A 13,874-nucleotide genomic window follows, 5' to 3' on the forward strand; every position below is an offset into this window, starting at 1 on the left:
TAAGAATGTGAAATGTCATAATAATAGTAGAGAGAATTATTTATTTCAGCTTTTATTTGTTTCATCACATTCCCAGTGGGTCAGAAGTTTACATACACTCAATTAGTATTTGGTAGCATTGCCTTGAAATTGTTTAACTTGGGTCAAATGTTTCAGGTAGCCTTCCACAAGCTTCCCACAATAAGTTGGGTGAATTTTGGCCCATTCCTCCTGACAGAGCTGGTGTAACTGAGTCAGGTTTGTAGGCCTCCTTGCTCGCACACGCTTTTTCAGTTCTGCCCACAAATGTTCTATAGGATTGAGGTCAGGGCTTTGTGATGGCCACTCCAATACCTTGGCTTTGTTGTTCTTAAGCCATAACTTTGGAAGAATGCTTGGGGTCATTGTCCATTTGGAAGACCCATTTGTGACCAAGCTTTAACTTCCTGACTGATGTCTTGAGATGTTGCTTCAATATATCCACATAATTTCCCGTCCTCGTGATGCCATCTATTTTGTGAAGTGCACCAGTCCCTCCTGCAGCAAAGCACCCCCACAACATGATGCTGCCACCCCCGTGCTTCACGGTTGGGATGGTGTTCTTCAGCTTGCAAGCCTCCCCATTTTTCCTCCAAATATAAAGATGGTCATTATGGCCAAACAGTTCTATTTTGTTTCATCAGACCAGAAGACATTTCTCCAAAAAGTTGGATCTTTGTCCCCATGTGCAGTTGCAAACCGTAGTCTGTCTTTTTTATGGCGGTTTTGGAAGTGGCTTATTCCTTGCTGAGCGGCCTTTCAGGATGTCGATATAAGCCTCATTTTACTGCGGATATAGATACTTTTGTAACTGTTTCCTCCAGGATCTTCTCAAGGTTCTTTGCTGTTGTTCTGGGATTGATTTGTGCTTTCGCACCAAAGTACGTTCATCTCTAGGAGACAGAACACGTCTCCTTCCTGAGCGGTATGACAGCTGCGTGGTCCCATGGTGTTTATACTTGCATACTATTGTTTGTACAGATGAACGTGGTACCTTCTGGCATTTGGAAATTGCTCCCAACGATGAACCAGACTTGTGGAGGTCTACAATTTATTTTCTGAGGTCTTGGCTGATATCTTTTGATTTTCCCATGATGTCAAGCAAAGAGGCACTGAGTTTGAAGGTAGGCCTTGAAATACATCCATAGGTAAACCTCCAATTGACTCAAATAATGTCAATTAACCTATCAGAAGCTTCTAAAGCCATGACAGAATTTTCTGGAATTTTCCAAGCTGTTTAAAGGCACAGTCAACTTAGTGTACGTAAACTTCTGACCCACTGGAATTGTGATACAGTGAATTATAAGTTAAATAATCTGTCGATAAACAATTGTTGGAAAAATTACTTGTATCATGCACACAGTAGATGTCCTAACTGACTTGCCAAAACTATAGTTTGTTAACAATACATTGGTGGAGTGGTTGAAAAATGAGTTTTAATGACTCAAACGTACGTATATATAAACTTCCGACTTCAACTGTAGATGTTTCAGTAAGATTGGATTTTTTTTGCATTTATAGCAATGGTTATCAACTGTACTGCAAGAATGGAATGTAGGTCGCTGAAAATTGAGGTTGTGGTGGCAGCTGCAGAGAGGTATTTGAGTGTGAGAGACTTGTCATCAGAGGAGATACAAGGTGTGTTAAGTGGTGGTGTCCAACCCTTTCAGGTTTTTGGCTTGAGGTAGGAATAAATATATTTGAATAATGGAGTAGGGTGGTATTTTTGTGTGTGTGTGTAGTAATGTTAGATGGTATGGTATTTGTTTATTTATTTTCAAGCAAAGTATAAGGGAGTTGTACTCCAGTCTAGTAGGTGGCGGTAATGCAACATGTATAGGATGCCAACCGCTGTTAAGCTTCATCAAAGAAGAAGATGCCAAAGAAGCAGAACACTTCCTGGGCACGCGGCTATTATTATTCACGCTCCATGTGTTGAGAACGTTCAAATGGGTCTGCTGACGTGACGAGCCTCCACTACCCAACATTAGCTAATTGAAAAGGAACCTAACAAGACTTGGGAAGGAATTGGTTGTCCTCTTTCTTAGGTTGGCTACCGTATTTTTCCAACCTGGATAGCTGAGTAGATAGCTAAACTAACAATCGCTATACTTGGTGCATTTAGACAGAAACATGGCTACGGTTTTAATCCCTGCAAACACTACCGCACTTTTGCTGGATATTGAAGGAACCACGACACCAATAACGTTTGTGAAGGTAGGACAACTGGCTGAGTTTAATATATGGCATTTGAGGTGTGTATTGTAGCTCGCAAGTTACATTCTTTGCTAGACCGATTGCTACCCAATGAGCAAATTGACGTTGGAAAATACGTCTTATCCAGACGTTGACATTTGGTTAATTAGCCACAAGTATCCTTGCTAGCTAGGTAGTTCGCTGGTGTAGTGTTAATTTCATCAACAACTACTCATCGACCTATTTTTCTTGACAAACTATTACTAATAACTTTTCATTTTATTTGACAACAAATGTGACGAGAAATTCCATGTGACAGTAATGGACAATCAATTTGACATCAAGCTCCTTCTCATCTGTTTTGTCTATTCCTAAACCTTCATGCATGCAGAATATTTCATGCAATCCTCTCATTGGCAGAATTTTAAAAAATTCAGTTGCGTGGTCTCCCAAAACAGCTCCCAGGTGGTCACTTCAGTTACTCGTCAATCGTTTGAACTGATCTGAAGCCAAGACACTTGACTTGTAACTAAACTCAATTTAGAACCAATGTTTACACTCTCTCGCTCTTACTTTAACGTAGGCTATTTTGCATTCATCTGTGTGGCCGCAGTTGACAAAAGCGAGTTGCGGTTCCAATGGGGAAAAATGAATGATATTAGTAGTACAGTAATACTTCTGGCATTTTTGGAAAGCAAAAATTCTCACATTTTCAAGGAAACCACTGTTGTTTAACCCCTTGATGGTTATGATGGGGAGAAAATCAGTTGTAAATTGTGTAACCTGTAGGCTTTATACCCTACATGGTTAATTATGGCTGGCATTGGTTACAATCTGACACAATATCAATGTTGCCAGCTAAGGTATACAAGGGGATAGTAGCCTTGTCCATCTAGGCCTATCTGAATGTGCACATGATGGAAGTTAGAGGTTGCCTAAATATTCATTATTTAATAGAAAAAAATGCACGGACTATATTGTGACCTAAAAATGGCTGACTAAAACTAGACTAAAATTGTGCAGAGGTTTAGTCGACTGAACTAAAACTAACGAAGGGTGACGTAACACTAAAAGGTATTTTAAGATTAAATCTAAAATAGCTGCCAAAATTAACACCGTTAGCGTAGCTTGCTTGCTTTACATCGATTTGATACAGTCAATAAAATAACATCAATGTATATCGCAGCCTCTGGCTAGTGCTCGTAAACCACAGGCAGGATTTGGTATGATTGCAGGCAGTCTGTTTACCTGTCTAGATGTGAAAGCGTGCCAAGCGAGTGCACAGTTTAGGAATCGTTCAATTCGATTGGTGGGGGTAGCATCCCCAACACTGGGCACGTGCTGCTAAAACGGGTACAGCAACGGGTTTCGTGATATTTCGCAAGCTATTGCTATGGATTGCCCTTCAGACCCAGCTTATTAATATATTAAATAATTAAAGGTGTCTAAATTTGAGCTAAGTACAGTAGAGCACAGATTAATTCCTTACAGTACAACATAGTACATTATACTGTATTTTACGATATCTGCTCTACTGTACTGTATTGTACTGAACTATATTCAACCGTACTGTACTGTGCACTCCAAACTTGTGAAAGATGGACGTCTATGATTTGGACCGGACCAAACCTGAACCAATTAGACGTCCAAAAACGCATGTAGACCTTGAAATCAAGGACATTGTGGACAAACCAAATTTCTGTCTTTTCAACATCCATGAACAAGGGGAGTCGAATGGTGCACACTAAGTACTGAATGACAGCTAACTAGCTATATGCTAATAGTGCTATTTTCTCCTGTAGGACATTTTATTCCCATACATCAAAGATCATCTTGAAGAGCATCTGTCTGCGCATTGGGAAGAAGATGAATGCAAACAAGATGTGCATCTCCTGAAGAAACAGGTAACTGGTTTTCTGAAAACCGTGGACAATGATGAGCAGTCAGCAGTGACTGCACACAACATCAGACAGAATATGCAACACCCATGCATACATTCTGGGTGAAAACATGTACCTTGTTCTTTGTTGAGCCTGTTAATGATTGCTTATGTGGTATGCCTCAGATTAGTACATTAAATGAATCAGCAGTTCAGAGTTGGGTGTCTACAGTGGGTTTGGCCCAAATATATAAACTCAGCAAAAAAAAGAAACGTCCTCTCACTGTCAACTGCGTTTATTTTCAGCAAACTTAACATGCGTAAATATTTGTATGAACATAAGATTCAACAACTGAAACAAACTGAACAAGTTCCACAGACATGTGACTAACATAAATAAATATATTAATGTGTCACTGAACAAAAGGGGGGGGGGGTCAAAAGTAACAGTCAGTATCTAGATTGTGGCCACCAGCTGCATTAAGTACTGCAGTGCATCTCTAACTCATGGACTGCACCAGATTTGCCAGTTCTTTCTGTGAGATGTTACCCCATTCTTCCACCAAGGCACCTGCAAGTTCCCGGACATTTCTGGGGGGAATGGCCCAAGCCTTCACCCTCCGATCCAACAGGTCCGAGACGTGCTCAATGAGATTGAGATCCGGTCTCTTCGCTGGTCATGGCAGAACACTGACATTCCTGTCTTGCAGGAAATCACGCACAGAACAAGCAGTATGGCTGGTGGCATTGTCATGCTGGACAACCAGCTCAGTCCGATGATGCTGTGACACACCACCCCAGACCATGACGGACCCTCCACCTCCAAATCGACCCCGCTCCAGAGTACAGGCCTCTGTGTAACGCTCATTCCTCAACAATAAAGGCGAATCTGACCATCACCCCTGGTGAAACAAAACCGCGACTTGTCAGTGAAGAGCACTTTTTGCCAGTCCTGTCTGGTCCAGCGACGGTGGGTTTGTGCCCATAGGCGCAATTGTTGCTGGTGATGTCTGGTGAGGACCTGCCTTACACAGGCCTACAAGACCTTAGTCTAGCGCCTCTCAGCCTATTGTGGACAGTCTAAGCACTGATAGAGGGATTGTGCGTTCCTGGTGTAACTCGAGCGGTTGTTGTTGCCATCCTGTACCTGTCCTGCAGGTGTGATGTGCGGGTGGTGTTACACGTGGTCTGCCATTGTGAGGACGATCAGCTGTCCATCCCTGTAGCGCTATCTTAGGCGTCTCACAGTACGGACATTGCTGAGTTGGGTTGTTGAGGAACACTGACATAATGAGTTCTCCTCCTCCAATGAGCTTATTGATTTGCAGAATGCAGAACAGTGAAGTTGTCATAATAGCGTGGCGGCTACCATATCGAATTAACAGTTTTGTCGGCCAAGAGCGGTCTGTCTTCAACGTTGGATAACCCCAAGAGTTGTCGATGGTTAATTCAAACCCTGCTCCCTAATGAACATGACCCTGATTAACCCTTGACCCTGTGCTGACCCTTTCATCATGTTAGGTTGAGGAGGACCTGCGTCTGAATCGAGCATGTGCGCAGCACGCCCTGGACCAGTCTGGGCACACGGACGAGGAGAAAGCCATCGGAGAGGTGGTGGACAACGTGCTGTGGCAGATGGCTTCGGACAGGAAGACCACGGCCCTGAAACAGCTGCAGGGACACATGTGGAGGGCAGCCTACGCTGCTGGGAGAATCAAAGGCGAGTAAGTAGCCAGAAGTTTTCCTTCTATTGCACTGAGGGTACTGTATGAGGGATGAATCCTAAATCGATTTTAGTGCAAATATCCCATAGATATAATTTTGTGGTTAACATAAGACAGAGCTGCAATTCCTGCCACATTTTCCTTCCACATTTTGTAACGTCACAACCTTATTCTAAAATTGATTAAATCGTTTCCCCCCTCATCAATCGATACACAGTACCCCATAATGACAAAGCAAAAACACGTTTTTAGAAGTTTTTGCAAATTTATCAACAAACAAAATACGGAAATATCACATTTACGTAAGTATTCACTCTTTACTCAGTACTTTGGCAGCGATTACAGTATGACGCTACAAGCTTGGCACACCTGTATTTGGTGAGTTTCTCTGCAGATTCTCTCAAGCTCTGTCAGGTTGGATGGGGAGCGTTGCTTGCACAGCTATTTTCAGTTCTCTCCAGAGATGTTCGATTGGGTTCAAGTCCGGGCTCTGGCTGGGCCACTCAAGTACATTCAGGGACTTGTCCCAAAGCCACTCCTGCGTTGTCTTGGCTGTGTGCTTCGGGTTGTTGTCCTATTGGAAGGTGAACCTTCACCCCAGTCTGTGAACCTGGCCAGAGTGCTCAGGACTTCATCAAGGACCTCTGTTTTTTTTGTTCCATTCGTCTTTGCCTCAATCCTGACCAGTCTCCCAGTCCCTGCCGCTGAAAAACATCCCCACAACATGATGCTGCCACCACCATGCATCGCCGTAGGGATGGTGCCAGGTTTCCTCCAGATGTGACGCTTGGCATTGAGGCCAAAGAGTTCAATCTTGGTTTCATCATGATAATCTTGTTTCTCATGGTGTGAGTCATAAGGTGCCTTTTGGCAAACTTGTTAGTTACAGATATTCACAGCCTTTGGTTCTTATATCTATCAATGAGCTTGCTGTACCTTTCTACTGGCAATTTGGGCCACTCTTCAGCAGCAAACTGCTATAATTATTTAGTGTTTGAGGGGTTCCCTCGACCAACTGCTGTTTTCAGATCTCACCATAGGTTTTGGATGGGATTTACATCTCTTCGCTGGCCACTCCAGAACAGTTCAGTGTTTTCTTCTTGAATCATTACTTGGTGCTTTTTGATGTGTGTTTGGAGTTGTCATGCTGTAAGAACAGACTTCAATGGAGACCCAGTTTTTGCACACTGGGTTGAACATTAGACTCCAAAACACCTGATAATCTGCTGATTTCATGATGCATTGTGCACGTTGAAGGACCCCAGTACCAGAGGCAGCCAAGCAAGCAAGCAAGATTCTCTAAAAACACGCCACTTCGATACAGCTACGACCGGAAGTGACTTACGCAGCAGTTTAGGAGAATTGGGATGAGGTTAGGGTTAGTGAAAATGCTCTCCTAACCTGCTATGAAAAGCTTCTTCCGGTTGACGCTGTATCGAAGTGGTGTGTTTTTAGGGAGTCCCAGCAAGCAACCCCACCGCATTATCAAACCTCTCCCATGTTTGATTGTAGGGAGGATGTTATTTTCATTTAACACTTCATTTGGTCATCATTGATCTGTATAGCCAAAGATCTCTAATTTTGTTTCAATGATCCACAGAACAGTTTCCTAGGATTTGGGCTTGTTTAGTTGGGTTTTTGAGAAGTTCAATTAGGCTTTCTTGTCTCCTTCAGCAGTGGGTTCTTCGTATGTTTACCAACGACCAAAGGAAGCATTCAAAGAAAAGAACACCCTCCCTACAATCCAAACATGGTTGAGGTTTGATAATGCTGTGGGGTTGCTTTTCTGCTGAAGAGTGCCAAATTGGCAATTTTTTAAAGGTGCAGCTAGCTCATTGGATTTGTCGGCAGTTATCTTGGCCAAAGGCTGTGCAACTAAGTACTACCTCCGGAGTGTCAATCATTTTGTCCATGCCACTTTCTTATTTTTTTTAGGCTTGTGTTATTAGCGGCTTGGGTCTCTTTTTTAATATTGAGGAATATTTCATTCTCTGTTCATAGGAGTAACAACATGAATTTGTGCATGAGGCAGAAATAATGCAGTGCGACTCGAGTTTCACCATCTGGAAGACGGTGTCCCTTTTATGGTAAGGGAGAACGGAGATATGTTGAGGTGGATCCTCAGTCTAATGCTCTCTCCCTCCACTGACTGACCATTAGATACAGGCCTCATCAGCCCAATAGTTTTTTTTTTAAATAAAAAGCTAATTATTTAAATGTGAAGCACAGCTGAGTGAGCATACAAGTAATACAACCGATCTATTACTGGTGTGATCATATAGCCTAAAAGTGACCTGACCAACAATGCATTGGCAGGGCAATTCAAGCAAAGCCAATATGCGGTGATAATGTATTGGGCCTATAGCTTACTGTACAAACCTCATTGCCACCGTTCTGTTTTTAATTAGTTAATGTTGCATAGGGTTATGTTTTAAAAAAAAAAAAAAACATTTAAATTAAGGCCATGTTTTAAAAAATATATATATAAAAAAATGTGAGTGGTAGATCTTGGCTTGTACTTTGACTCTAAGGTTGGTGACCACTGTTCTAGAGTTTTCCCTGTTAATACTATTACAATGTTTCCCTTTACTGTGGCAATTGTGATTAAATCAACACAATATTAGCCACTTTCAATGCAACATACCAAAACAAATTTTGTTGTAGGCAGAACGCATCAGAGTAGGATTCTATTGCATTGACACGCACGACTCCGCCCATACTCTAGTGTACACAGACCAGATCTGAGCTGCAGTAGGCCTTTATGCAAGTAGAACATATGGATCTGTGCCATTTACTTTGAACTGGACTGTTTACAGCATGAGCGGTCGTGAGTAGATGAGCTTGTTTTGAGATTTTAAGCAAGAGCTGCATGTAGCCACGTGTGCACATTCTGTTCAAATCCTTTGCTAGTTAGTGAGTTATTAGCCCAGTTAGATGATTTGTAGTCTAATAAGGGAGTGATTGCTTCCTACAAGGGCACAAAACGTATACATTTCTAGACCTCTTTGAAAAGTGAGTCAGGTAAAGAGATTTTGAAACAGGCTTGAAAAAGCTAAGTGGAGGCAGAGGGTAGCATCATTTGTCTGATTCTCTGTAATAATGGTATGGGAATAACAATGCAATTTATTTTGTAAAGTGTTTTCTTGCATCAAGCACAACATTTTCAGTCACCTCCTTGTCTGAAGGACGAGTGGATAAACAGGTTAATGTCAAGCCCTGCATGTTTATTTTCAAAAGTCTCATGGAATGTAGGCCTACATTGAACACCACATATTGGCTGCATGATAGAACAGATATTTCCATGTTAAAATGTTATGGGATGCATTTTCTCCATTGTTTTTGATGGTAGGCCACTGGTAGGCCTACATTATAATCATGTAGCCTACATGGCCACTGTTAAAACTAACGTAAAGCAGGACAGTCTCAGTGGTCACATGTACAGGGTTGCAGGTGTGATTGCAGGGTGCAGTAAAAATCTAAGCCTCTGAGCTCCAATTTTTTTTTATTTTATTTTTTTATTTCACCTTTATTTAACCAGGTAGGCTAGTTGAGAACAAGTTCTCATTTGCAACTGCGACCTGGCCAAGAAAGCAAAACAGTGTGACACAGACGACAACACAAGAGTTACACATGGAGTAAACGATAAACAAGCCAATAACACAATAAACAAGTCAATGACACAGTAGAAAAAAGAAAGTCTGTTGGCCGGGGTTGGAGTAGCCAGGAGGAAGGCATGGCCAGCCGTTGAGAAATGCTTATTGAAATTTTCGATTATCATGGATTTATCAGTGGTGACCGTGTTACCTAGCCTCAGTGCAGTGGGAAGCTGGGAGGTGCTGCTCTTGTTCTCCATGGACTTTAGTGTCCCAAAACTTTTTGGAGCTACAGGATGTGAATTTCTGCTTGAAAAAGCTAGCCTTTGCTTTCCCAACTGACTGCGTGTATTGGTTCCTGACTTCCCTGAACAGTTGCATATCGTGGGGACTATTCAATGCTATTGCAGTCCGCCACAGGATGTTTTTGTCCTAGTCAAGGGCAGTCAGGTCTGGAGTGAACCAAGGGCTATATCTGTTCTTAGTTCTGCATTTTTTGAACGGGGCAGAAGGTGAGGAAATTCCTCACCATCACAAACACTTGGGGTTGAAATTTGGATAGATTCTTGCCAGCCTGTCATTTGAGTAATGGAAATGGTGCAACACTTTTTGATCTGAATGAGCCCATACTTTTGTGTAAAATTGTGTGGATACGCTCTATACTACGTTGCCATATGTCGTTGGTTTATTTTCCAGTTCAACTTATTTTAGAAGAAATGGGAAATTATTCAAGGGAAGGACAAGGGTGCCAATATATTTGGCCACAACTGTATCTGTGCACATATTGAGAGATTTTATTTATTTTTTCCTGCAGGAATGGAGATCTACAGGTTGTTTAGTCTTATGTAGTGGTATTAATGCTAATTGTTTCTAAACTGCCTGTGAGAGGATCAAGTCCTATTGTACTGCTGCATTTCTTCCAAATGTCACCTTCAAACCATCATTGTCTGGAGTCCTGTTGACTCATCCAGACAGTATTACTAATGTGTGTGTGTGTGTGTGAACCAGGCTGTACCAGGATGTGGTTCCATCCATCAGGAGGTGGAGACGGCAGGGCCTGAAGGTCTATATCTACTCCTCTGGCAGCGTGGAAGCCCAGAAACTACTGTTTGGATACTCTGTAGAGGGAGATGTCCTAGATGTAAGGAACTCTTCTCTTTTATAAACTTTTTAGAACACACTAATCTCTCTGGTTCATTGTAATAAGGGGTGTGAATATTTAAACGCAGTTGGGATTGTTAACGTTTAGAAAAAGTAAATCGATAAACAATGGGTGGGTCTCACAAAATAAATCACAGTGCAGTTATCACAATTTTTATTTTCTGTGTTATAGCCTAACTAGACAATAGTTAGGCTATAACGCCAAGTTGTGTAATTTGAAGGAATTTTGTAGTCCTGCTCCCAGAATTTTGTAGTCCTGCTCCCAGCTAACTCCAGATTATTTATCCTTTCAGCTATTTGATGGCCACTTTGACACCAACATAGGCGCCAAAGTAGAAAGTAAAAGCTATGAGAGAATTGCGGAGAGAATGGGCTGCCTGTCTGAGGAAATCATGTTCCTGACAGATATCACACGGGGTAAGTGTTGTAGCAGGCAAATGAGTTCAACGGTGAATGCTCTTTACATATTGTTTGAGCCAGAGCCTTTCTACCTAGCTGGATCAGCCTCCGAAGCTTTGCCAACCTTAGCTATGACTGAATTCCAGTGGAATTTCCCACTTGCTTGTCAAAGGGCTTGTCCTTTAAACTACAACAACCCAGCCTGCATTATACAAGTACATATGCTGCTCATAGAATATCAAATGGGCATATTTTAACTTGTATTTATTTTCCTGTTTTATGGACTGTTTTATGGATACGCATGTTCTCAATAACCTACTGGGTAACATGAAGGAAGATGATACGTTTACCAGATAACTGATAACTGAAGCCATGTAGCTAGCCCTGCTTTAGAGCAGAATAGCACTTGGAAAGGCTGTTCTATCAGCGTTAAATCAGTACAGTGTTAGCTATATGCTGTACTGCATCAGAGTGCGAGCCTCCCCCTGAGGTATGGCGACTACATGTCTCGGATTACGCGGGACAGTCCAGCAGTTTGGCCCGTTGTCCCCCATCCCGCAACTACTGTTATGTCCTGCATTTTATCAACAAATTCAAACAAATTTTCAATTTAAAATTGTACATTTGTCCCGTTTTTCATTCAAACCGGTCTCTTGCAGTTAGGCTTATGGAAAGATGTAGGCCTATATCATTAGGATTTGGTACAGGGGTGTTGAACACTTCTCCAATTGTTGCTGAGATCTGATATTCTGTGCAAGACGAGACAGGCCAATGTCAACCAATGACATTTCTCAAATCCTTTCGGGCTAAATTCCAGCTAAACTCAGAGGGCGGTTAGGCCTAACTACTTACAAAAAGCTGATGAAGAGTAAGTCCACAGGCGTATTAGACTGAAAGATGGGCTATAGGGTGATTGTCAAACTTGAGGCTCTCTATGCTCATTAGTTGCTCATTCATCATATTTTCTACTACTTCACTCAATCCCGTTATACATTCCCTGAGACCAACCAGAAATGTTTCCTTGGCCACACACTCCCAGATTTTCATAAAACCAGCCACATGTGTTTTTTTTGTTTTTTTTGCATCACCAAAAGAGTAGGCTAGGTGTGCTTCAGTTGGCTCATTCAGTGCAGCGGGAGAAGGGGTGTAGTGCTGCAGGAGCAGTGTCACTCCACCACTTCTTACAGTGCTGCTCATCTAGTAAAGTTGGATCAAAGCTGAATCCATGTCTCGGAAGATCACACGGTTGAATTAGTATTCTATATAACCAAATATAATAGCATAGTTTACTGTTACTAATTTCTTGAGATTTTAAAATGGTTAGCTGAATAGTACATTTATAAAAAATCAAATGCAATCAAAACTCCACGAGGCAGAATGGGATTTTGATTGGATAAAAAAAAACTAAGGCTATATAGTTTAACACCATCTTTTCTCATTTTCTCACAAAACAGTAATTCAAGAAGATCTAAATGAATATTCCAATGAAACTGATTTGAGATCAAATGATTGGCATGCAGTTTGGACATTTCACCATAAAACGTGAAGAATTGTCCATATTAGGTAGCCTGACTTGGTGTTTTGAGGGTATTACAAATACTAATTTCATAGGCAGATGTTGCAGTTGGAGGACGTGTTTTGTATAAAGATATTCAATGGGCTACATTAGTGGAGGGGTGCGAATGTCCCCCAAACTCATTGATTTGGGTATTTTTTAAATGTGGTCACCCTACCCTGAGGGGAAGCGGATGCCATCGCATGGAGAGCCACACGGCTGCCCCAGGCTGGCTCCACAATCACCTTTAATGTTCTACCTTCCTTTGTTGTGTAGGTTGTTGGGTTAGTGCCTCTGTTACACCGTCACTGGGACTTGGGTGAGCCTGCTGTCCTGGGATCCTAGTGTGACTCAGTGAGCATGATCGAGAGGAGGATGTTTTTGTTTTTCCCTGCAGAGGCCAAGGCAGCGGAGGATGCGGGTGTGAACGTGGCGCTGGTGGTGCGGCCGGGGAACATGGAGCTGACGGAGGAGGAGAGGTCACACTATAACCTCATTACAACTTTCAGCCAACTGGAAGTGACGGCCGGCGTTTAACACTGGAGGGGAGGGGAGAGATGCTGCCGTTCGAATTCTGCCCTTTTCCTCCTCAGTGTGCACTCATTGACTCCCCCCCTTGTGGATGTAAAGGTACTGGATAAGTGTACGCATGGGAGGTTTTGCCAAATATATCCAACACCTTTTTGTTTTTAAATACATGAGGGGGAGTAATGAGTGTACACTTGGGTGAGAATCGGAACACAGCTAGAGAGAGGGAGAACACTTACTCACTAGCCCCGTTCAATCATGTTCCCTAGCCTCTTCCCCTAGCACCTACTGCCCCTTGGATCTTATCAAAGGACTGGAATGGTAAAAGCAAAGTGATTGACGCTCCTTTTTAAGCCTATTGGAGAGCCAGGTGGAGCTATTGCTTTCCCCTATCTGGTCCTTACAGACACTGAAGGGGAGTGGGCTATGGGAAGAAGCTACTAACCTGAAATTGAACCGGGCCACTCTCATAAGAACTGTTTGTCCAAGGGGAGGGGAATGGGCGGGTCGGCCATTGATCCAAGGATTTTGGGAGTGCACTAAAAGGGGAGCCTGGGTGCCAGTCTGTTTCTGCTCTAGCCAACATGTCTTAGCCAGGTAACAGTGTAGTGTTGTTGAACACAGAAACAGTCGGGTATCTAGGCTACACCCAGGGTACCAAGAGTCGTACCAGTCTGCAGACTGCACATTTTAAGGGACCTCCCAGGGTTTCTTTCACCTTTTTTAAGCATTTTAAATAAAAAACATATTTAAGTTGATCACTTTATTTGTATTTAACTAATGTGGTTCAAAATCTGTTTGTTTCCATTGTGAGTCACATT

General features: G+C 42.4%; 1 protein-coding gene across 2 annotated transcripts; it reads left to right on the forward strand.

Moving 5' to 3' along the window:
* The first annotated feature begins 1,874 nt into the window (after positions 1–1,874).
* LOC110523860 (enolase-phosphatase E1) lies at positions 1,875–13,811 on the forward strand. Of its 2 annotated transcripts, none has more exons than XM_021602934.3 (6): positions 1,875–2,235; positions 4,017–4,118; positions 5,615–5,817; positions 10,419–10,551; positions 10,865–10,988; positions 12,923–13,811. In XM_021602934.3, exons 1-6 carry the CDS (start codon positions 2,152–2,154, stop codon positions 13,060–13,062), a joined length of 786 nt encoding a protein of 261 aa, XP_021458609.2. In that variant the 5' UTR covers positions 1,875–2,151; the 3' UTR covers positions 13,063–13,811. The 2 variants fall into 2 exon arrangements, with proteins under 2 accessions (XP_021458609.2, XP_090091023.1); XM_090234897.1 differs by having other exon boundaries at positions 1,900–2,235; positions 5,615–5,813.
* The last annotated feature ends 63 nt before the right edge of the window (positions 13,812–13,874 follow it).

The sequence above is a fragment of the Oncorhynchus mykiss genome, chromosome 5, assembly GCF_057628025.1.
Source record: "Oncorhynchus mykiss isolate SJ-2025 chromosome 5, ASM5762802v1, whole genome shotgun sequence".
NCBI lineage: Eukaryota > Metazoa > Chordata > Actinopteri > Salmoniformes > Salmonidae > Oncorhynchus > Oncorhynchus mykiss.

Bases quoted from the DNA above. Each gene is read 5' to 3' on its own strand.
- LOC110523860 (XM_021602934.3), top strand. From the start codon at position 2,152: ATGGCTACGGTTTTAATCCCTGCAAACACTACCGCACTTTTGCTGGAT. The intron at 5,818-10,418 runs GTAAGTAGCCAG...TGTGTGAACCAG, and splicing joins GCTGGGAGAATCAAAGGCGA to GCTGTACCAGGATGTGGTTC. The intron at 10,989-12,922 runs GTAAGTGTTGTA...TTTTCCCTGCAG, and splicing joins CCTGACAGATATCACACGGG to AGGCCAAGGCAGCGGAGGAT.